The sequence below is a fragment of the Cryptomeria japonica genome, chromosome 3 (assembly GCF_030272615.1).
Source record: "Cryptomeria japonica chromosome 3, Sugi_1.0, whole genome shotgun sequence".
Classification (NCBI taxonomy): Eukaryota; Viridiplantae; Streptophyta; class Pinopsida; order Cupressales; family Cupressaceae; genus Cryptomeria; species Cryptomeria japonica.
In genome coordinates this window covers 127,432,123-127,457,689 of record NC_081407.1, presented here as the reverse complement: position 1 = coordinate 127,457,689, position 25,567 = coordinate 127,432,123, and the positions used below count along the sequence as shown (strand labels likewise).

General features: G+C 37.3%; 1 protein-coding gene across 1 annotated transcript; it reads right to left on the bottom strand.

Annotated features, from left to right (window-relative positions):
- Positions 1 to 2,064: 2,064 nt before the first annotated feature.
- Positions 2,065 to 4,446, bottom strand: LOC131855962 (cytochrome P450 71AU50-like). The gene is made up of 2 exons (XM_059218105.1): positions 3,273 to 4,446; positions 2,065 to 2,700 (listed from the first exon to the last, which is right to left on the bottom strand). The coding sequence occupies exons 1-2, from the start codon at positions 4,218 to 4,220 to the stop codon at positions 2,065 to 2,067; spliced, it is 1,584 nt and encodes a 527-aa protein (XP_059074088.1). The 5' UTR covers positions 4,221 to 4,446.
- Between the last annotated feature and the right edge of the window lie 21,121 nt (positions 4,447 to 25,567).

Sequence of the window (25,567 nt, the reverse complement as noted above, 5' to 3'; positions counted from 1 at the left end):
TCAAGCTTGTTAGAGAAGGACTTTTGTAATTCATTATCGTTCGAGGAGACGTGAGGAGACTTTGCAACAAATTGAAGACCTTGTAACCTTTTTTCTGGACCATAATCAAGGATCAGTCACTCTGTTGGAGAGGGACCCAGAGACAGCTATTTGGTGAACTCCGTTATCAACTCGTGTTTCCTTGTCTTCTCTTCTTTCTCTCTGTTGTTAATTCATTGTTTAATCATTGAGATGTTTATGTAAGCATTTCAATTTCAATTTCAAGACCTTCAATTTAATCGTTGTAAAAGTTAACATCTCACGTGCAACAGTCATAGATCCTAACATCAGATCACAATGATTGTGGTCATGCTAATTAGTTTTTTTGGGTTTTCTGTGATAGAGATAGCATCAACTCCAGGATGCACAATGGTAGGAAATACATCTGCCAAGGTGTTGACAGGAACATGTTTTGCATGCTTTGGGAAGTAGAAGATTTGGGAAAACTATGCACTAAAGGGCTTGATACACGAAGAAGCTATGGGCTCACGCCTCAAACTCAAGTCTCAAAATTGCGAGCAACAATGATGTGCAAAACAAAAACTTGGAAATAATAGGCATCTTGTGGCATGCCACCCAATTCAACAGTGAACATGAAACCATAAAATGCATTCCTTACTTAGAAAGCAAACACATATATTTGATAAAGATTATATTTTGTCATGTCCCCTATTCACATCATGCCTGAAGGTTCTAGAATGACAAAATTGTATCAAAAGATCTCAGATATGTTATTGGTAGTGTGAAATCCGATAAAGACAATCATCATGATCATAAGTTGTCATGGAAGGTTCAAGAGCACCGACATGATACAACTAGCATTAACATATCCAAGATATTGATTATCATATAGGAAGCAAAATAGGTGGCCAAAGATCGACTAGTTTGAGAAGGATCTATTATAATCACAGCATGGGGGATTAGGATGGAAAGATAGGAGATATTAATAGTCAGCAAGATCGTCCAGATCAGATCAGAACTGTTATTAAGCTACAGGCAGTATCCCTTTTTTTGGTGGCATGCACAGTGATGTGTTTAATATGATGATTAAGATTTGTGGTCTGATAATGATTGTGCAGAATTTAGTAATAATATAAATAATAGATATTAATACAATAATTATAATTATTATAATATCTTAGAAACATCTGGAGTAACACATAATAATTTATATAATTAATAATTAATAAATATGTAAATAATTTATAATAAATCAGAATAAGATTAATTATTTAGTATGATAAATTAACAAGTATTTGATAAATAAAAGAAAAATAAAATATCATAGATTTGATTCATGTTAAGATAGACTTGTCTTTTAATCAAATTAGCTTAAGTCATAAATATTAAAACAGGATTTCCAGCAACCAGCTCTCCCAAAACCTCACCTCAACAAAGTTTCTGAGATGCTTTTTTAAACAGGAAGGAAACAGGGAAATAATGCAATTTCCACATTTATTGAAAAACTTTATGTTACAAGGTTTTTGTTATTTAAAAGAAATAAAATTTAAAACCAAGATATGCTTAGAAAAAACATATAACCATAAAATTGAAGAGTGCTATCTTCAGATGTTACCATGGAAGAATGCTGCTCACCGAACCCTGTCTGCTCCATCTTAGAAGGGCTCAAAGAACACCAACTGTTTATTAGCGTATCATATTCTTCGGGTGAAAACTTCCAATTGTCCTTGTTCAATCTTACAGTTAACCAGATCTGAATTCGGTTATTTGGGTTGATACTGTGTCTTCTAAGTATAAATTAGAGAAATCCCGATGCTGTAAAGAATATCAGAAATCTATTTTTTTAATGTCATAACTTTTCGCAAGGTAAAATATATGCACGAATAAGTATGCATTGGTATAGAATTGAAGATTTAGTGATTAAGCTCTCTTTTGAAAACTAAATTTTCTTATGTTGTACCTTAGCAAACCAGAAAAACAAACTGTGGCATAGATTCAGAATCAGAAACACATTGCCTCTGTAGATGTTCACAGACATAATGGTCAATTACATGCTTTCATGGATTAGGGTTTTGGTTCGTAGAATTCCAGAGGAAGGCGGGGAGCTGGAATGGCAAGGAGATGACCTGCCCTTGGCATGGTAACTCCATATACTTCTGACATATCCAAGTTCTCTGGAGTTATACCTTGAGGAAGACTCCAATTGAAGCAATGTAATAGCTGTGCAAGGCCAAGCTGGACAAGGGACAAGCCCAAATTAGTTCCAGGGCATCCTCTCCTGCCAGAACCAAATGGTATGAGTTCAAAGTCTTGACCTTTTACATCAATTTTGCTTCCCAAAAATCTTTCAGGTTTGAATTCATTGGCTTCTTCCCAAACAGTTGGATCTCTTGCAATCGCCCAAGCATTCACAAGAACTTGAGTGTTCTCTGGTATATGATACCCCTCTATTATGGTGTGTTCCATAGACTGATGTGGAAGGAGAAGAGGGACAGGTGGGTGAAGTCGCAATGTTTCTTTCACTATTGATTGCAGATACTGAAGATGAGGTAGATCGGGTTCTTCTATCGTGTGATTGAGTCCAACTACAGAATCAAGCTCCTGTTGAGCTTTTCTCATTGCCCAGGGATTTCTAAGCAATTCTGACATTGCCCATTCCAATGTACCCCCTGAAGTATCTGTGGTTGCAGATATTAAGTCCTGAAAAAGCATAAAGTGTTGCTACAGTTTAAGAATAGCAGAAAAAAGTGACATGATAAATCAAATTCTAAAACTGTTTAGGCCCATAAGCTACTTCAATATTACTGGAAAAAATGTTCGCCCTGTTTTGGAAATGTTTAAATTTGAAATAATTATTGATTAAAATATTTTTAATTTTTCATCATCTGTGCTTCTCTGAATTACGTATTATCTTTTTGATTCAATACAAAATTAATTAGGTCTTAGATGATTTAAGAATACTGAGAGAAAAAAAAAAATCTTGCAAATTACTTCAACAATATCTAAAAAGTCGCACCTTTTTAAAAGTTTCTTGAAATCGATTTGACTATACTGGAATACCTAGATCTGGACTTTTGGGTTGAGGGTTTGGGTATAAAGGATAATATCATTTTACTACCATATAAATTGAAGATCAAATGAAAGAAAGCCACAAACTAATCGAATTTGATATTGGCAAACTAGTCATTATTATTTTAAATGACAAAATGCAAAAGATCCACATCAGAAAAATATGAAAAAGCTTTACAGAGATCCTAGAGTTTTGTACATACAAAAGCAATTTTCTTGATGTGTTCTCTTGTAATTTTGATCTCCATGGATTCATCTTCAGACAAAGAAAGCAGCAGATCAACAAAATCTTCACACTGCAAAGCACTGTAATTCTTCCTTCTTTCAATGTGTTCATCCACAACTCGCCCCAGAAACACAAAAAAAATCTCAGTAAGCTCTGCTTGCCTTCGCCTATTGCCTTGCAAATCAAGCCAACGCAAGAGAGGGATGTAATCGCTGTACTGAAAGCCACCGGTAAGAGGAAGAACATCCTCCAAAACTTCCTTGAATTCTTTTCCACCCAGATCACCTTTAGTGCATTTCTTCCCAACTGACATCCTGCAAATGGTATTATTAGCGAGAAAACCCACTTCGCTGGAAAAATCCACAGCAGGGGTGTTATCATTTTTGGTAGCTTTGTGTAGAATAGAGCGTATCATGGCCGAAACTTCTTGGGCTCTCAGGGGAGCAAAGGACTTCAATCTATTGGGGGAAAGCAGCTCCATGGTGAGGAATTTGCGCATGAATTTCCAGTATGGACCATATGGGGACACCGAAATTTTCTGGGGGCTTAGAATATGGTTTTCATCCCCCATGGGAGGACGGCTTGCAAATACATGGTCCTGTGTTTTGAGCACTTGCTTAGCCATTTCTGGAGATGATATTATGACTGTTGGTAAAGAGCCCAAGTAGAGGGTCATAATTGGGCCATATTTGTGGGCAAGAGAGCAAAAAGATCTGTGGGGAAGCCGGGATATCAGATGAAGATTGCCAATGATGGGAAATGGGGCTGGCCCAGGCGGCAATCTCGATTTTTTTCTTGATTTTCCGATGAGAAAGCCCGAAATGAGCACGATTATAAACATGAAAATCCATGAAATGTTGAGGAACTCCATTGTGAGCTCCGCAAATAGATACTCATAAAATTGAGCTCTGTAAGTGCTCTGCATCCTCTCTCCGTCGATTGATAAGTCTAAATTTATTAATTTATTCGTTCCTGTCTATGGCACGGGTATACCGCTCAGACAAATATATTTTTTTCCCTGTAATTTTTATAAATTATAATTTATGGCAATTTGTTTTTGGGTAAGAGTTCTTAGTGTATGGTGCCATATTTTTTTTTGTGGCTTCTGCCCATCTCACAGCGGGAATTTGGCCGAGAGATGGTTGCCAATGTGGGCTCATCAGTTTTGTTTTTGTTTTTTTAATCTGTCAATACCCGCCCTCCAATGCCCTCCAAAATATTTATGGCCCTTGTTTCGTTGACCACATAGATATCTTTTGAAGAATTTTTATATAAAAATCGACATCTTTACACACACATAAGTGTAATAACCTATCATCACTCACTAAATCTTAAGTATGAACTAATTCACACCCATATACAAAAGATAATTGCATACGTCTTTAACATAGTCTCTAAAGGAGATCAAAATCAATATAAATATTAGTTTGTAAGTGTTTATTTATCTTATGTAATAAATTTAATATAATTAATGTTTAGAGACGTTTTATAATGATAGTAAAGGGTGGAGCATATTTGTATAAGTGTGTTAATAAAAACTCATTTTTTATTTCAAGTTTGACAATCATTTATACACCAAAATAGTGAGATTTAATAATAAATATAATATTTTGAGATAGCTCCAAATTGATCTGTTGACATTTTTTGCATATATGTATTTAAGATACCTATATTGATTGACCCATACGAATATTTTATAGATAGATGGATTTATTATATTTTGTTGACATGTTCACTTCATTACAAGTCACTTCTTGATGTTATTATCATTATGCTTCTTTTAGCGTAATTGATATATGTATACTTAAAATTTTTAATAGTAATATTTAAAATTTAGAAATCGAAAGTTTACTTGTAGATAAAGAAGTTATGTGGCCACTACCTAACAACATAATCTTGCCTTCTTTTTTATTTTATTCTTATATTTTCTCTTCAAAATTAAATATTTATCATAATATTATAAATTAGTCATTACTTAAAATACTTATGTAAGAAAAAAATCATGGGATCATTAGTACCTAAATAATCTTTTCCAAATAACTAGACGATAACATTAAACCTTTTTTTTTTTTTTTTTCGATCGGTAATTGGGTCTCTTACGCTTTTGACTAGAGCTTTGAACCAGTGGGATCACATTGGGGGATCCCATCCCCGTGGTTACATTGCCGAGGTATTAACACCTCCTAGATTTGAGTCTTGCAGCTTGCCTCTCCACATTGATTCCCACGGACAAGAACTCCTTATCACTCCATCAATCGCGACACCACCTTATCTCTCCATCCACGAAGCTCGAGCCACCTTATCTCTCCATGTTGGTTCTTCATCAGCTGCTCCACCGTATTGCTCGGCTGGCTATGACCAAAGTCGATTCCTTCACACCTCGAACCGACCTCCACCGTGTTTGCATACTATATCGGGTATCAACACCCCTTTGACCAGCACCTCTGACCACAGACCGTATGCACGTAGCATCACCAGCAGGAGCACGAGAAAGAAAGGACTCGAACCAAGGATTGCCCTATCCACAGGGCTTCGCAACTGCCATTGCGCTATGGGGACATCCCCAACAGTAAACCTTATTATCATAGTCATAAAAATGATTGTTAAAATGAAAACTTACTATAATAATTATAAAAGTTATTTTCACTTTATTAATGTAAAAGAACTTCAATATCTTATTTAAATATTTTTTTTATTAAAAAACAATTTTATGCTAGGCTTTTTGTTGTAAGGTTTGACTTTGATAAAAAGATAGAACAAAATAGATTCAATAACATGTAAAAATAAATGATCTCTATTGAACACTAAGAATAGCTACAAATATAGTTCTAAGCCACTTTTAAGGAGGAACCTTATTAGGAGCATTAACTCATTATAAAATATGATCCAATATAATCCTTTATTCAATATAATACTAATATATAAACATTATAAGAGATTGATTAATTAATATTATAAAATCTATTTTTTTTTGTAAGAAGATGGAAATTATATACATATTATAAATTTATTTCATTCATTTTAAGTTTAATTTTATTATGATGTTTTTAATGCAAATGTTATTATACAAGTGGTGTGTTTCAATATTAAAATTGAAAAATGAAGCTAACTTGATTTTATATTTACAAATTTCAAGGGACATGTCTTGATATTTAGTTCACCCATTCATTATCTTAGGTGAAATATGTTAGCACATAAATGAACTTAGTTTAAATTCAAATTTAATTTTTGTGCCGAAAATGTCTCCCTTCAACTAGTTGTTATGTGTTGACTTTAGACAAAAATTCATTAGCCTATGTTCTAGAGTGTTGTATTTAAAAGGAAGCCCTAATTTATTTAAATGAAAGGAAATGTTATTAATTCTACTCAACCAAAATAAAGAAGCAATGAAAGTAAACTAGATCTAAAATGATTTCAACAAATTTTTGGCTATGGACACATGAAGCTTCTAGAAAAAAACCTTAAAAGTGGAAACAAGTTCAAATAATAAAGGACATGAGTAATTATTTAATTATATAAAGTAGTTTCAATACACACACAAAGTATCAATCATTCTTTATAAATCTACAATTTCTACTCATGGAGGAGTTATGACAACATAAGTCTCCAAAAATTTACCATCTAATATCTATCCCAAGCCCTTAATTTATAGGCCAAGGAGGTTTAATAAACCACCAATGAATTACTAAAGCTTTGAGTTAAAAACCACAAGCCAAGTCATCGTAAAAATGGTCAAGTATAGTCCCATGTATCCCTCTCTAAGAGTAAATTCTCCCAACATAGAATGCAACTCTTAGTTTAACGATTTGACCAATATGACCAAGTAAGTCAAGTGCAACTCCCATGATTTCCACGTGGTTGCAATAATACCTCTTACACATGTCTTATAGATAAATATCAATAGTTGATAAAAATGTTGGTCATAGTCCAACTTGTTAAACTCTCTACAATGACTTCTTACAACCATCATAAAACCAATGACACATGAAAAAAGTATCAACAAAAATCATAAGATTCATTCTTGGTGGAGTCTCTCCACATGGGAACCTAATTTATAATATTTTATAAATATTTAAATTAAATATTAAATATTTTTTATATTTGATAAATATTAAATAATAGTATTCAATTTCATTAAAAAACCATTCTAAAGTATTTCAATTGAATGCCAACTTGCATTTGAATCCCAAATATCACATGTTTTCTTGTTGTCTTCAATCTTTATATCAAACCAATAATTTATAAATGGTGTTTGGCCAAAGGAGAACAATCCCTCTCTAGCAATCTCCTAAATAATGGGTATATGCACGAAGTTGTGATACCAAAAAGGTGCCACACTTTAAAAAAAAAGAAAAATTCTCATAAAGTGCACGCCTTATGCGCATTTAAACTTTAAAAAAACCCTGCTCCGCATTTTGGATGCATTCTGCATTCCCAAACCCGCGTTTTGGCGATTTCGGGTGCCATTTTCTTGCACTCGCCCTTTGTAAAAGCTTGATATTGGGCACTAAGTTGTCCATCTCTCATCAAAATGCCGCCATGCCATCGAAGAGCTCGAAGAGGTATGTATTTTTATTTTCTTATTGTCATTTTTTTATTAATTTGAAGATTAAACTAGGTTTATTGATTTAAATTTATTTTCATTATCAGGAAATGAGATTAGACAAGAAAATGTTGAAAACACTCAATCACCTCCTCATGAAGACCATATTAAAGAATAAGCACACCAATCACCTCCTCATGAAGACCATATTGAAGAAGAAGCACATCAAGAACCTCCTACAATCCCTAGACATCCCATAGGTACACAAGAAAACCTATTAGGTCAAATAGAAAATAGCCAAAAAAATCATGAAGGTTTAATCACAAGGCTAAAAGATCCCACTGGAACAAACTCCCATAGGACAAACCTTGCCAGTTCTTTGCAATCTATTGTATCTCACATACAATCTGTGAGTGGGCAAATAAATTTTTGGTCCAGTAAGAAGGAATAAAAAAAAGCAATTTTATGCTGACAAATTATCATATGTGACAGTGAAGAAAAAGAAAATCAATAAATTTGACTTGTGTGCTCTTTTTACGGACCCCCAAACGAATCAACCTTTACACCCTGGATGTAGGAGATTCCCTATTCATTGGTGTCATCATGAAGGGATTAAGAATAATTTTTGGGATAGGTGGTGGATGGTATTTGATCAGCCCCCATGCAATAATCATGAGGTACCCCAATACTTTTTGAGAAATCTGTACTGTGAGTTTGTCCTTAATGAGATCCCAAACTATTTTGATTTTCTAGATTTCCAAGGTAGAGGTGGGAGTTCCTCGCATGATAGAGAGGGTGCACAACATGATCCAAATCTCCCACCAAGACCCTTGGCCATACCTATGGTGGAGCATGTTATTATTCCTTCCATTGTGAAGGAGAGTATTGAGGTCGAAACTCTAGACTCGATTAGCTCACTCACTCAGACCCTTATACAGTATGCTAGGCCTCTAGTAGAGGGTGATGCGAGTGATGATGTTGATTCTTCTAGGCATCGAGTTCCAGCTTATTTTTGTCGATCTTGTTGTTCTCTTTGCACTTATGATCCTAATAGTTATGAGAATGCATGTGCATGAGCGAAGTTTGCTACAGAGAACATTGTCATGATAGAATCCTTGCTGAATGAAACATTTGGCATTGATACCCAGGTGAATTTCATTACAAGTTCATTTCATTCTTTTTATTAAATCTTATATGTAAATTTGAGAATATATCTAAATTTGAAAATTATTATGATAAAAAATTAGGGTCAAAGTGTTCACAATACTAGCAACATTCCTGCAACACCCTTTTTCACGACTTCGTTGATTCCACAGGTATACAATGAGTGAAGAAATATAATTATTATATGTAGATAGTTGAGCCTTATGTGAATGATTTTCTAATTACTCATTTTGGATGTCAAATAGTTTGATGCTAGAGCTTCAACATCAACACCTCGCAATGTATTTCATCGACAATCTTTCACCTAGGTAAACAATTTATCTTTAATGTTGTTATTAAATAATATAGATAGTTTTGGCGATTAATCAATATACTTTGTTTAATTTTCAGATGTTGACATCAGAGACTCCTCCTACTGTCTGCGTGTCAATGGAGCACGGTGTTGTTGCACCAGTAGCAAGTTCAACTACTTTAACGGAAGTATGAGACATATTTGTAAATTTAGTAAATTTAGCATTACATTTGTTGTCTTAATAATATGTTATTGAAAATTTTAACGACACTTGTATTTAGTTTAATTTATATTGTGATGCTTACAGGAGGGGCTTGTCACTCCAGATCATGAACGTGCACCTGTTGTGGATGAACATCATGATTATTTGTATGCGGTAAGTGACTATTCTATCATATGTCATTCTAAAATTCAATTTTTGTATATGCTAACATCATTCTTTTCATTGTATCAGGTGGAGTTACAAAAGAGTCTGGAGAGGAGGTCGAGTGGAAGTACTCGAAAGACACCTGCATCATATACATCTTCATCCCCTCGACAAGAAAAGATATCTCGTGATCTGTTTCCTTCCCCTAGAGGGAAATGAATAGAATAGGGTCCTATGTTGTATACCTATATGGCAATTTTGAACATATATTTTGTATTACGAATATGTGACATTCTATCTCCATATGGATTTTGGCAAGCTCCTATTTGAATTTATTGGATACCATGTTGTATGCCTATATGGCAAATTTGAACATATGTTTTGTATTACAAATATGTGACATTCTATGTCCATATGGCTTTTGGAAAGCCCCTATTTGACTTTATTGGATATCATGTTGTATGCCTTTATAGCAATTTTGAACACATGTTTTGTTTTATGAATATGTGAAATTCTAAGTCCATATGGCTTTTGGCAAGCCTATTTGTTTGTATTGGATATATTTGATAGTTTTAACGGTATACAATGTTGCATGGATTTGTAGCTTTTTGGTTAATGCAAATCATTTATCATGGTTATCCATAATTGCAGTACAAATGATTAAATGAATAATTGCACAAAGTTTATTGTTACTTAAGCTTTGAACCTAAATATGTGTTTGTAATCCAAGACACAAGCTTATGGAGATCAACACAAATTCAATAGTTATAGTTGAAATAAGACTATATAAAGGAAACATGGAAAGAACCAAAATTAGACAATGTAAGACACCTTTATACCAATACCCATTCTAAAAAATTGCATAGCCCATAAACTTATATTCATCTAATGCATGCACTTAGGCGATTTCACTGGTAGGGTGTGGCCTGCAATGATCGAGCAAATTGGAGAGAAAAAAGAAGGCATTCCTAGCGTAAACCCGACCACCCCGACATGTACGAGCTGACGGTTCGGTGTCGCAACAAGCAGATTGAAAGATGGGGCATTGTGCAACTTTTCATTGAACTCATCTGACGCTTTTTGTCACAACCAAGAAAGTGTCACCACGAGCAACTGGATCCGAGTCTACCAAAACTGAGAGAGAATTTTTTAGAGTGCCATAACACGACCCCGCAGGATCAAACAACTTGTTCTTATGATTAACGAACGTCGAGAAACGCGATGCCGAATATTGACAACTTTGAGCAACTTGAGCACTTAGGCGATTTCGCTGGTAGGGTGTGGCCCGCAACAATCAGGCGAGTTAGAGAGAAAAAAGAAGGCATTCCTAGCGTAAACCCGACCACCTTGATGCATACGAGATGACGGTTCAGTGTCGCGACGAGCGGATTGAAAGATGGGGCATTGTGCAACTTTTCATTAAACTCATCTGATGCTTTTTGTCACAACCAAGAAAGTGTCGCCATGAGAAATTGGATCCGAGTCTACAAAAACCGAGAGAGGCTTTTTTAGAGTGCAATAACACAACCCCGCAGGATCAGATGGCTCGTTCTTATGATTAACAGGCGTTGAGAAACATGATGCCGAATATTGATAACTTTGAGCAACTTAAGAACTTAGGCGATTTCGCTGGTAGGGTGTGGCCCGCAACGATCGGGCGAGTTGGAGAGAAAAAAGAAGGCATTCCTAGCGTAAAAATGACCACCCTGACGCACACGAGCTAACGGTTTGGTGTCACGACGAGCAGATTGAAAGATGGGGCATTGTGCAACTTTTCATTGAACTCATCTAATGCTTTTTGTCGCAATCAAGAAAGTGTCACCACGAGCAACTGGATCCGAGTCTATCGAAATTGAGAGAGGATTTTTTAGAGTTCCATAACACGACCCCGCAGGATTAGACGACTTGTTCTTATGATTAACAGGCACTGAGAAATACAATGCCGAATATTGACAACTTTGAGCAACTTGAGCACTTAGGCGATTTCGCTGGTAGGGTGTGACCTGCAACGATCGGGCAAGTTGGAGAGAAAAAAGAAGGAATTCATAGCATAAACCTGGCCACCTTGATGCATACGATCTGATGGTTCAGTGTCGTGATGAGCGGATTGAAAGATGGGGCATTGTGCAACTTTTCATTGAACTCATCTGACGCTTTTTGTCGCAACCGAGAAAGTGTCGCCACGAGCAACTGGATCCGAGTCTATCGAAACCGAGAGAGGATTTTTTAGAGTTCCATAACACGACCCCATAGGATCAGACGACTCATTCTTATGATTAATGGGCGCCGAGAAACACGATGCCAAATATTGACAACTTTGAGCAACTTGAGCACTTAGGCGATTTCGCTGGTAGGGTGTGGCCTGCAATGATCAAGTGAGTTGGAGAGAAAAAAGAAGGAATTCCTAGCATAAATCCAGCCACCCTGATGCATACGAGCTGACGGTTTGGTGCCATGACAAGCGGATTGAAAGATGGGCCATTGTGCAACTTTTCATTGAACTCATCTGACGCTTTTTGTTGCAACCGAGAAAGTGTCACCACGAGAAACTGGATCCGAGTCTACGAAAACCGTGAGAGGATTTTTTAGAGTGCCATAACATGATCCTGTAGGATCAGATGAATCGTTCTTATGATTAACGGGTGCTGAGAAACGCGATGCCGAATATTGACAACTTTGAGCAACTTGAGCACTAAGGCGATTTCGCTGGTAGGGTGTGGCTCGCAATGATCGGGCGAGTTGGAGAGAAAAAAGAAGGCATTCCTAGTGTAAACCCAACCACCCTGACGTGTATGAGCTGACAGTTCAGTGCTGCGACTAGTGGATTGAAAGATGGGGCATTGTGCAACTTTTTATTGAACTCATCTGACGATTTTTGTCGCAACCGATAAAGTGTCGCCATGAGCAACTGGATCCGAATCTACCAAAATCGAGAGAGGATTTTTTAGAGTGCCATAACACAAACCCGCAGGACCAGATGAATCGTTCTTATGATTAATGGGCGTCAAGAAATGCGATGCTGAATATTGACAACTTTGAGCAACTTGAGCACTTAGGCGATTTCGCTGGTAGGGTGTGGCCCACAACGACCAGGAGAGTTGGAGAGAAAAAAGAAGGTATTACTAGCATAAAACCAGCCACCCTGATGCATATGAGCTAATGGTTGAGTGCCGCGACGAGCGGATTGAAAGATGGGGCTTTGTGCAACTTTTCATTGAACTCATCTGACGCTTTTTATCGCAACCGAGAAAGTGTCGCAATGAGAAACTACATCTGAGTCTACCAAAACCAAGAGGATTTTTTAGAGTGCCATAACATGACCCTGCAGGATCCGGCGACTCGTTCTTATGATTAACGGGCGTCGAGAAACACGATGTCGAATATTGACAACTTTGAGCAACTTGAGCACTTAGGCGATTTCGCTAGTAGGGTGTGGCCCACAATGATCAGGCAAGTTGGAGAGAAAAAAGAAGGCATTACTAGTGTAAACCCAGCCACCCTAACACGTACAAGCTGATGGTTCGGTGCCGCAACGAGCAGATTGAAAGATGGGGCATTGTGTAACTTTTCATTGAACTCATCTGACGCTTTTTGTCGCAATCGAGAAAGTGTTGCCACGAGCAACTAGATTCGAGTCTACCGAAATCGAGAGAGGTTTTTTTAGAGTGCCATAACACGACCCCACAGGATCAGATGAATCATTCTTATGATTAAGGGCATCGAGAAACGCGATGCCGAATATTGACAACTTTGACCAACTTGAGCACTTAGGCGATTTCGCTAGTAGGGTGTGGCCCGCAATGATCGAGCGAGTTGGAGAGGAAAAATAAGGCATTCCTAGCGTAAACCTAGCCACCTCAACACGTACGAGCTGATGGTTTGGTGCCGCGACGAGCGGATTGAAAGATGGGGCATTGTGCAACTTTTCATTGAACTCATCTGACGCTTTTTATCGTAACTGAGAAAGTGTTGCCACGAGCAACTCCATTCGAGTCTACTGAAACCGAGAGAGGATTTTTTAGAGTGCCATAACATGACCCCGTAGGATCAAATGACTCATTCTTATGATTAATGGGCACCGAGAAACACGATGTCGAATATTGACAACTTTGAGCAACTTGAGCACTTAGGCGATTTCACTGATAGGTTGTGGCCTACAACGATCGGGCGAGTTGGAGAGAAAAAAGAAGGAATTCCTAGCATAAACCAGGCCACCCTGATGCGTACGAGTTGATGGTTTGGTGCCGCGACAAGCGGATTGAAAGATGGGGCATTGTACAACTTTTCATTGAACTCATTTGACGCTTTTTGTCGCAACCGAGAAAGTGTCGCCACGAGCAACTGGATCTGAGTCTACCGAAACTGAGAGAGGATTTTTTAGAGTGGCATAACATGATCCTGTAGGATTAGACAAATCATTCTTACATGTCACTAACATCGAGAAAAACCATGCCGAATTTTGACAATTTTTCACACTTTGAGTGATTGACAACAAATGAGCAATTTTTACATCTTTTACCATATTAGTAGGGTATACTTCATGAAATGATCCCATGTGATCTCTAATGGTCCAAAATGACATTATTTACATAAAATCACACAAAACAAGACAAAAAGACAATTTTTAATATTACAATGCCTCGAGTAGTCAAAAATACAAGTCATGTACATATATCCAAATAAGATTAATATTACATTTTTTTACATTCACATTTAATCCAATGAACCATCCAGATCTTCTCTACTCTTTATCATGTCTAGTATGGCCTTATGGTCAGACTCACAAACCTTCCATAGGTTCTTGTTTAGTGGTCTACCCCCATATGTGATCAAATGAACATTTGAAGCTACAACAAGGTTAGAATAATGAAGAATCTTCCTATGTGTCTCGAAGTCCTCGAACAACCACAAGTTAGACCTCTTCATTGGGTACCTTCTAAGCCATGTAACAGTAACAACTACTGATCCTGTGGGGTACTAAATATTTTCTCCATCTACCACAGGGCCATCCAATTTATTTTTTGCATCCACACAATGACACAGGTAATAATTTGTTCCTTTTTGTCTTCAGCTGCAATTATTGCATAAACATGCCCTGCAATGATAAAGTGAGAAGAATTTAGCAAACAACTAAGGTAAAATATTAAAGTACAAAAAAATGCATGTGGATAATTTACCTGGTTGGACTAAATCTGGCACATGGTCAAAGTCAATTGATGCTTCCATCTATGTGAGTTGTAGTGCACTCGGAGGTCGGTATGTCTCAAGTGGGATTAGAGGTCTCATACACCATTCGTCCACCCACTCCTTTGATTCACACTCATTATAAAAACCATCTCTACATGAAGAACAATAACATGCCATCCGCCGCGTATGGATAGTCCATGAACCTGCATTAGAGCTTTTGAAAGAGTGTAGCTCACTCGATCTTGTCAATGTACAACAATCTTCTAATTTTGCAATGTTAGTATCATCTACCAACCAAAAAAATCTACTAATTGAAGACTTACCTTGATTACCTGGACCAATTGTACCATTGCACCACTGAACAATTGATTTTGAATCTTTCAAGTTTGCATTCCCTTTGTACTTTAACTCTTCTCGTGCTAAAGCTCTTTTAATACATGCTCCTGTACCATCATGCTCCCCTTTTCCATGCCCAACCTTAGAGAAATTCCACATATGTTGAATAGCAGTCAACTTATGCATCCTACTCAACCAATAAAACATCCGAGAGTTCTTAAATTGCGATGCACAATTATCTGACCATATGATATGTTGACAGAATGATATGCCTTGGCTAGCCAAATCATCGTAGAATATCTGAAAACAACCTTGCACAAATTTTGTAGAGTGTGAGAGATCATCACTGATGTAAAAATGATACTCCCTCAATATCTTCCTATCCTCTTCCATACTATCATGTGCATGAATGAATGTTATATGCACAAATATAGCAACTTGTGTGGAGTTGTAATATTGTGATTGCACCTCGTTCTGCGGTTGTAGTGTGTAGTTCTCTGCAAAGTCAACAATTGAAACGATTGTATGAAGTGGAAATGTGTCCTTGCATAACTTAAATTGTGAGTCCAACCAATTAGCTTGATGGTTATGCCTTGCATACTCATACACTATATTCTCATGAAAGATGCCCATAAATTGATACACTAGAATCTTCTCACTAACCAATTGACACCTTTTTGCTTCTTTTCCATCTTTTAGCATGTAGGCCACTGCCTTATATTTTCCAAATTCTACTAATTCATTACCAATTTCTTGTCCAATATCCATATGTTGTCAAATTTGTAAATGTCGCAATCCACCACAATCAACACATGTGCCATCCAAGAAACACTTATTGTAATATACTTGACCATCTACTCTTTCACATAAGACGCTAGATATGAATTCCCTTGAAGATGTCGGTGGACCATTTATGTTGCATTCCTGCAAAACATTGTTAGCATGCAAATCTATACATATGTGTTGATAAACATCATAATGGTTAGAAAATTTAATATGTACTCTACAACAACAAGTTGTGCGTGTGTGATTTATTTTGACATAAAAAGGCTTTACCATTTCAAAGAATCTTTGACTAATTTTTATTTGAGGATACATAAGTTGAAACTTGACAAAAAATAGTGTTTGAGTCATATCCAAAAAATGTTTCGGATGTGGATCACGGATTTTACTACCAATCCTCCTTCTTACAACATCTCTTTGATTTTGAGACACCCTTGTGTTATTCTTCCAAAAATCTTCAATTAGGGATCTCAAGGCTTCAACAATTTCTTTATCTTTCCGTGGTAATCTATTGGAAAATGCCCATAACTCATTGTTATATGGATCCTCCACTCTTTGTCACCTTCCCATAGCTCTCATTAGAGTTTGTCTACTTATCTTCAATTGTTTACTTGTCTTTCTAAGGAGGCAAGCTTTCTTAGTTTGAGTGCTTACAATTGTTGATGTAATGACACATCGTGTGGCATTACTATCTTTTGTGCGTGAGTTAGAACCAACAGTATCATATGCATTCATCAGATTCTTCACAATAGATTTGTCGCTTGATTCAATCAATGTTCTTAGCCCAAGAATCTTCATTATGGGCCTAAATTTCAAATTTCTCATCATTTCAACAAATAGTTGACATCTTCCTGTCTCATTTAAAGGCTCAAAAAATATTTTCCATATCCGGTTAGCATGTCTTTGATAAGTACGCTTCGGAATCTTGTCAACCATTGGTTTCAAAACATTAGCATCAATATCAATCAAATACTTAGGCTTTCTATGCAAAACTCTAGGAGGTGTTGTCAAAATTTAAGCTACCTCAAGATTAGGAATGTCAACAACATTAGGGATAGGTGGCATACCTTCAACTGGAGATGAAAATGATGACATACCTTGAAATTGAGGTGTACAAGATGGTGTAGCTCCAATACTTGATGTTAGTCGTGAAGTACTTGCAACGTCAAATGTCATAGAGGGAGTGCATTCAATATGAGATATTGCAGACACCAACGGTGTGCCAATAAGAGATGGTGTGCCTTCAAATTGAGATGTAAGAGATGGGGTGCCTTCGACTTGAATTGTGGTAGACATGCTCTCAACCTCAAGATTCAATTGTCTCATTGCATGAAGGTTTTGCATCTTTTGCCTTTGTGTGGCCAATTTTGTCTCTCTCTTATATTGGATGGATATTTCATGTTCCTCTTCAATTGGCACCTCTTCTTCTATGGTATTCAATTTCCTTTGTTCACAAAGTTGCTTCATTCCTTCTCCTTTTTTTGCATTCTTAGCTTCATGCTCTTCCGGTGTTACATTTTTTGGTCGTTTCCTCGGCATGATGATGATTTCTACATGTACATGCACATAAAAGAGAATAAAGTGAAATTATGCATCTATGACTGTCCTAATTATGCATCTATGACTGTCCTAATTCTGCATATGTTAAAATGGATATATGAAATTGAAATTATTTCATGTATTCCTTTTTTAAATTATTTCATAAGATCTTAAAAAGGATGTATGAAATTCCAAATTTTGTTTTAAACCACTAAACAAATAATTTTCTTATGCAACTTCCTTCAAATGCATTGTTAAATCTAATGTAAATCTAATAGGATTATAATCAATTTTGACTCACACTTTTATTCTAACATTTAAACAAAATAACACTTAATAAGTATTTGAATTCTAAAAACAAGAAAATATTACCTCAATTATTCAAATTTGATAAAAAAAACTATGTTCTTCCTCTTTGACGTTGCCAAATGAAAAAAAAGGTGGTGGAGAGCTAATGAAATGTATAGAATAACCTTGCATAAAATGTCAACACCATGCAAAAATAATTTTTTTGTCTAATCATACGCATAAAGAAGACAAAATGAGAGAATGTGGGCTTGGATCACATGTCAAGGGTCCCATATAACCATTTTTTAGTGCAGCTCATTTGGCTAGCGTGGCGCTAGCCAAATGACTTCCATTGAAAATTTTTAACCTTTGATAAATTTCTACTCTATACCCTATAACCGTTTTTTAGTGCAGCTCATTTGGCTAGTGCCAAATATGGTGCTGGCGCTAGCCAAATGACTCCATTGAAATTTTTTAACCTTTGATAAATTTCTACTCTATACCCTATAATCTGCACTCTATACCCTATAGTTTGATAGCCACAACCATAAAAATTAAACCATATGACCCTTTAGGACACAATATGGTGTTGTTATGGGTTGTATGGTGTCCTAAGGGGTCATATGGTGTCCTATGACCCCTTAGGACACCATATGACCCCTTAGGACACAATATGGTGTGGTTATGGGTTGTATGGATACCTAAGGGGTCATATGGTGTCCTATGGGGCCATAGGAGACCATATGACCCCTTAGGTGTTGTTAGGGATCATATTGTGTCTTAACGGGTGATATGGTTTGTTATGACCCCTTAAGACACCATATGACCCCTTAGGACACAATATGGTGTCGTTATGGGTCGTATGGTGTCCTAAGGGGTTGTATGGTGTCCTAAGTGGTCATATGGTGTCCTATGACCCCTTAGGACACCATATGATCCCTTAGGACACAATATGGTGTCGTTATGGGTCGTATGGTGTCGTAAGGGATCATATGGTGTCCTATGACCCCTTAGGACACAATATGGTGTCGTTATGGGTCGTATGGTGTCCTAAGGGGTCATATGGTGTCCTATGACCCCTTAGGACACAATATGGTGTCATTATGGGTTGTATGAACACCTAAGGGGTCATATGGTGTCCTATGGGGCCATAGGACATCATATGACCCCTTAGGTGTTGTTAGGGATCATATTGTGTCTTAACAGGTCATATGGTGTGTTATGACCCCTTAAGACACCATATGACCCCTTAGGACACAATATGGCATTGTTATGGGTCGTATGGTGTCGTAAGGGGTCATATGGTGTCCTATGACCCCTTAGGACACCATATGACTCCTTAGGACACAATATGGTGTGGTTATGGGTCATATGGATGCCTAAGGGGTCATATGGTGTCCTATGGGGCCATAGGACACCATATGACCCCTTAGGTGTCATTAAGGATCATATTATGTCTTAACGGGTCATATGGTTTGTTATGACCCCTGAAGACACCATATGACCCCTTAGGACACAATATGGTGTCGTTATGGGTCGTATGGTGTCGTAAGGGGTCATATGGTGTCCTATGACCCCTTAGGACACCATATGACCTCTTAGGACACAATACGGTGTCGTTATGGGTCATATGGTGTCTTATGACCCCTTAGGACACCATATGACCCCTTAGGACACAATATGGTATCGTTATGGGTCGTATGGTGTTGTAAGGGGTCATATGGTGTCCTATGACCCCTTAGGACACCATATGACCCCTTAGGACACAATATGGTGTCGTTATGGGTCGTATGGTGTCCTAAGGGGTCATATGGTGTCCTATGACCCCTTAAGACACCATATGATCCCTTAGGACACAATATGGTGTCGTTATGGGTGCTATGGTGTCCTAAGGGGTCATATGGTGTCCTATGGGGCCATAGGACACCATATTATCCCTTAGGTGTTGTTAGGGATCATATTGTGTCTTAACGAGTCATATGGTGTGTTATGACCCCTTAAGACACCATATGACCCCTTAGGACACAATATGGTGTCGTTATGGGTCGTATGGTGTCGTAAGTGGTCATATGGTATCCTATGACCCCTTAGGACACCATATGATCCCTTAGGACACAATACGGTGTTGTTATGGGTCGTATGGTGTCGTAAGGGGTCATATGGTGTCCTATGACCCCTTAGGACACCATATGACCCCTTAGGACACAATATGGTGTTGTTATGGTTCGTATGGTGTCCTAAGGGGTCATATGGTGTCCTATGAACCCTTAGGACACCATATGACCCCTTAGGACACAATATGGTGTCGTTATGGGTCATATGGTGTCCTAAGGGGTCATATGGTGTCCTATGACCCCTTAGGACACCATATAACCCCTTAGGACACAATATGGTGTTATTATGGGTCATATGGACACCTAAGGGGTCATATGGTGTCCTATGGGGCCATAGGACACCATATGACCCCTTAGGTGTTGCTAGGGATCATATTGTGTCTTAATAGGTCATATGGTGTGTTATGACCCCTTAAGACACCATATGACCCCATAGGACATAATATGGTGTCGTTATGGGTTGTATGGACACCTAAGGGGTCATATGGTGTCCTATGGGGCCATAGGACACCATATGACCCCTTAGGTGTCGTTAGGGATCATATGGTGTCCTATGGGGCCATAGGACACCATATGACCCCTTAGGTGTCGTTAGGGATCATATGGTGTCCTATGGGGCCATAGGACACCATATGACCCCTTAGGTGTCGTTAGGGATCATATTATGTCTTAATAAGTTATATGGTGTGTTATGACCCCTTAAGACAACATATGACTCCTCAGGACACAATATGGTGTCGTTATGGGTTGTATGGTGTCATAAGGGGTCATATGGTATCCTATGACCCCTTAGGAAACCATATGACCCCTTAGGACACAATATGGTGTCGTTATGGGTTGTCTGGATACCTAAGGGGTCAAATGGTGTCCTATGACCCCTTAGGATACCATATGACCCCTTAGATGATGTTAGGGATCATATTGTGTCTTAACGAGTCATATGGTGTGTTATGACCCCTTAAGACACCATATGACCCCTTAGGACACCTTATGTTGTCATTATGGGTCCTATGGTGTCCTAAGGGGTCATATGGTGTTGTAAGGGATCATCGCACACCATAAGACCATACTGACCCCATATGGTGTCCTGGGGGCTCATATAGTGTCCTAAGGGGTCATAGGACACCATATGAACCATAGTGACACCATATGGTGTACTAAGGGGTCATATGATGTCCTAAGGGGTCATAGGACACCATACGAACCATAGTGACACCATATGGTGTACTAAGGGGTCATATGATGTCCTAAGGGGTCATAGGACACCATATAACCCCTTAGGACATAATATGACCACTAACGACACCTAAGGGGTCATATGGTGTCGTTATGGGTTGTATGGTGTCCTAAGGGGTCATATGGTGTCCTATGACCACTTAGGACAAAATATGGTGTCATTATGGGTCCTATGGTAACCGAAGAGGTCATTTGGTGTCCTATGACCCCTTAGGTGTCATTAGGGGTCATATTGTGTCCTAAGGGGTCATATGGTGTCCTATGACCCCTTAGGACCTAGAGAGAGGAGGGAGTGAGGAAGAAACTAAGGGAAAGATGTGAGAGAGGGAATTAGATGGGTGTAAGGATGAAGAGGGAGATAGCTCGAGGGATAGGAGAATAAGGGAATTGTGAGAGCTAGAGAGGGAAGGGACAAAGAAGAGTATGCATCTATTCCATATTTGGCATGTGACAAATAGGGAGAGTGCCAAATGTGTACATAGAGACCCCCATCTCACCTCTCCCTTATTTATCTCCTTTCCCTCGTAGTTCCATCTCTCTCTATGAACTAGATCTCATATTCCCTCTCTCCCCTTACCTCTTCTCAGGCTCTTCATTCTTATAGATACATACTCTTATTTGTCCCTCCCCTCTCTAACTCTCACAATTCCCTTATTCTCCTATCCCTTGAGCTATCTCCCTCTTCATCCTTATTTGGCACGCACCAAATGGAATATCCATTCATCACATTTGGCGCATGCCAAATAGGGCGAGCGCCATATTTGGCGCGCGCTAAATGGCCCGCTTTGAGAAACACCAAACCTATGGTTTGGATTTGCCTTGGGCATCCAACCCAAAGGTTTGGATGACCATTTCAGGCTAGAGACGTGTTTTTATCAGAACATTGAAAATTTTGACATATTTTTGGTCGTGCTCTCCGTTAGGTTTGTACGCGTTTCAATGAAGTTACAAAAAAATACCGTGGTAATCTTGAGCTCCCTCTTAGCTATCCAATAATGTAATTTATTTCAAATTTTGATTTCGTTAAGTCTTTCATTATAATTTCTTTTGTTAGTGTGTCCGTTTTTTGTCAAAAACCAACATACACTATTTTGGGTATAGATTTTTACATGTTCATCAGTTTTTGAAAAAAATTACATTTTTAGAAACTAGACTCCATTCTACACAATTTTTAAAAAAAAGTTTTGATTTTTGATTTGTTTTCAATGATTTTAGGGGGGAGCACGCTCAAATTTCTTTTTTCAGGATGTGTCCACTTCGAAAATTAGTAAAAAATCATATACTCATTAAAAAATTAGTTGAAAATTCTAGCATAAACTACAAGGTGTTAGCTAATTTCTCACCGAAGGGATTTTAAAAATTAAAAAAAAAAGTTAACATTTTAGGGGGGCCACAACAGACACTGTGTTATGTTTTTTGGCATAAAAACAAGACCACTTTTTGTGGCCCCCCTTTTTGAAGCCCTTAATCTCCACCATTTTCAAAAAAAATTAGTAGTTTAGAAAGTAGACTCCAAGCACTCTGACTCTTGTTCTTGTTGCATCTTCAAATTTGGAGTGTAACTATCTTCAATTTGTCGTTGAAGTTCAGACTTTGCTGATTTTAGAAAAAGTGGTATCTTAAGACCCCCTTTTGGTACCACAACTTGGTGCATATACCCTAATGCCAATCAACACTACTCCTTTTTAAACACAAATTCTAGAAACTAATGTGAAAAGAATCTAGAAATGAAAATATTAGTGAAGCTAAGATCTATGAGCTAAGTTCAATCTATATATAGGACTAAAGTTTGTAGGCATGAAAGCTAGTTTTATATTCATATAAGTGAACTAGGGATGCAAACATAATTTTCTCAATCTAATGTGGGCCTTTGATAGGTCTTAATATCCACTCATAGTTATTAGTGATTTGGTGTAATTTATCATAGCTAGATTGTTTATTCATTTAAATTTGTACACCTATTTTCTAAGTAGCATAATTTGTTTGTTTAGATTATTAATTCTGTTAGGTCCTAGAGACAACTGAGAGAGGGGGGGGGGGGGGGGGGGGGTGAATCAATTGTCCAATAAATTCAACCAAAATTAACTTAACCAAAACTTAATGCTTAATATTAGAAAACCAAACTTTATGCCGGTAAACAGTTTTATCAGTTAATTGCAGTATTGGCAAAGATTAATGCATGAAACAAAAAGACAATAACATCCACAACATATAACACAAATATTTGTACGTGGAAACCCTATAAGGGGAAAAACCATGGTGGGAAGCCTTACCCACAATCAAATGATACTACTACATATAGTATGTACAATATGGAGTCTGCACATGTAGAAAGTTCAGCTGCCTAGAGCTCACTGCTCAGTCACAAAATGAGAGACACTGACTACAATTGGATGGTTAAATCGAATGATAATGTACTACATAAAATAATAGCTTCATATCCTGGATTCAGTACCGGTTTAGTTCTGATTGCCTTCACAAAAACCTTCCTTCAACCTTCAAATGATGTCTGCGTGTATAGCTCTGCTTATTTTCACCTATACCTTATTACAATTCTTTTTCCCAATCGCATATCAATCTCACAAATGAGATCTTACATTTATACCATAACCTAAGACCAATTGAATAGGTTGGCTCACTAAAAGATATTATAATAAAATCAATTATAAATAAATCAATATTCGATGCATGATGTCGACTCAATGCATTTACAATAATAATAAATCATCTCCATAACGTGTCGTGCTGATCTGGAATAGATATGCCTGCTGGTGCATATCCTAGACCTATTTGTAGGTAACAACAAATATGCAAACCTGAATAAACAATTAACCAAATCGCCAAAACCAAGTGACCAAATAATGTCTTCGATATAACCAAGTAGTCTCCAAGTCATTCCAAGTGCCGGTTAGCAATATAATCTGTCGATGAACCAAATATCGGTGACTGTGCATAAGTCTCTGACTTGCCGGTGAACATAACCAAAATCTTCAAGTGCTGATAAGTGTTGACAAGTGATGACAGGTGTTGACATCAATGACAAAACTATATCAACATATCCAAAATACCAACAATCTCCCCCTTTGGCATTGATGGCAACACAAGATGGAAAAACCATCAAAGTGCCAAAACAGAAATGCCAAAAAGAAAAAACCAACAATCTCCCAAAGAGATCATTAACTAGAAATGAAAATATAGATACAAAGAGTAATCAATCTCTCCAACAATCTCTCCCCAAAGTAACAATCTCTCCCCCAAGGGATAATGTGTTTTTCCATAATATCTCTCCCCCTTTGACATCAAATGCCAAAGCATTACAAAAACCAGTTTCAAATACAAAATACCAACTTATTATACCAACTACTCCCCCTGAGAAGTAGCTCTCCTCATCAAAGTTGGAATAAAATATTTCTTTGTTAATTCTGCCGGTTGATGACAAACATCAACTGTCTAAGTCTCTACCGGTGGGGGTAGGACTCCAAGTTACTCTTTGAGATATTCAAAAGTCTCCTTAGGCAAAGGCTTTGTAAAAATATCTGCAATCTGCTCTTTAGTATTCACATAAACCAATTTCACTTCTCTTGCTTCAACATTCTCCTTTAGAAAATTGAATTTGATAGAAACATGTTTAGTTTTAGAGTGAAATACCGGGTTCTTTGATATATCAATTGCTGCCATATTATCACAACAAATAGTTATAGGTTCCTTGCATTTTACCTTTATGTCCTTCAACATTTGTTTGATCCATAATACCTGTGTATAGTTAGTTGCTGCTGCAACATATTCTAATTCTGTTGTTGATAGACTTGTACAACTCTGTTTCTTGCTCAACCATGAAATTAGTCTGCTACCAAGAAAAAATGCTCCGTCGGTGGTGCTTTTTTTGTCATCCACATCTGCTGCCCAATTAGCATCTGTGTATGCACATAAGTCAAAATTTTCATCTCTAGGATACCATAAACCAAGATTTGTAGTGCCTTGTAGGTATTGGAAAATCCTTTTTACTGCTGATTCATGATTTTCTTTAGGATTACTACAAAATCTTGAAACAATACATATTGCATTCATAATATCAGGTCTTGTTTGTGTCAAATATAGTAAACCTCGTATCATAGACTTGCATCTAGTCGGATTAACAGGTTTTGATTCATCCTTCAAAGATAATTTATCAGTTCTAGTCATAGGTGTGCTTACCGGTTTACAGTTTTCCATGCCAAATTTCTTTAGTAATTCCTTCAAGTACTTAGATTGACATAGGAATATACCTTTATCAGTCTGTGAAATTTGCAATTCTAAAAATAATTTTATCTCTCCAATCATAGACATTTCAAATTCTTGCTGCATTTTGTTAGAAAAGTCTTTACGGAAACCATCTTCTCCTCCAAAGATTATATCATCAACAAAAACTTCAATAACCAAGATG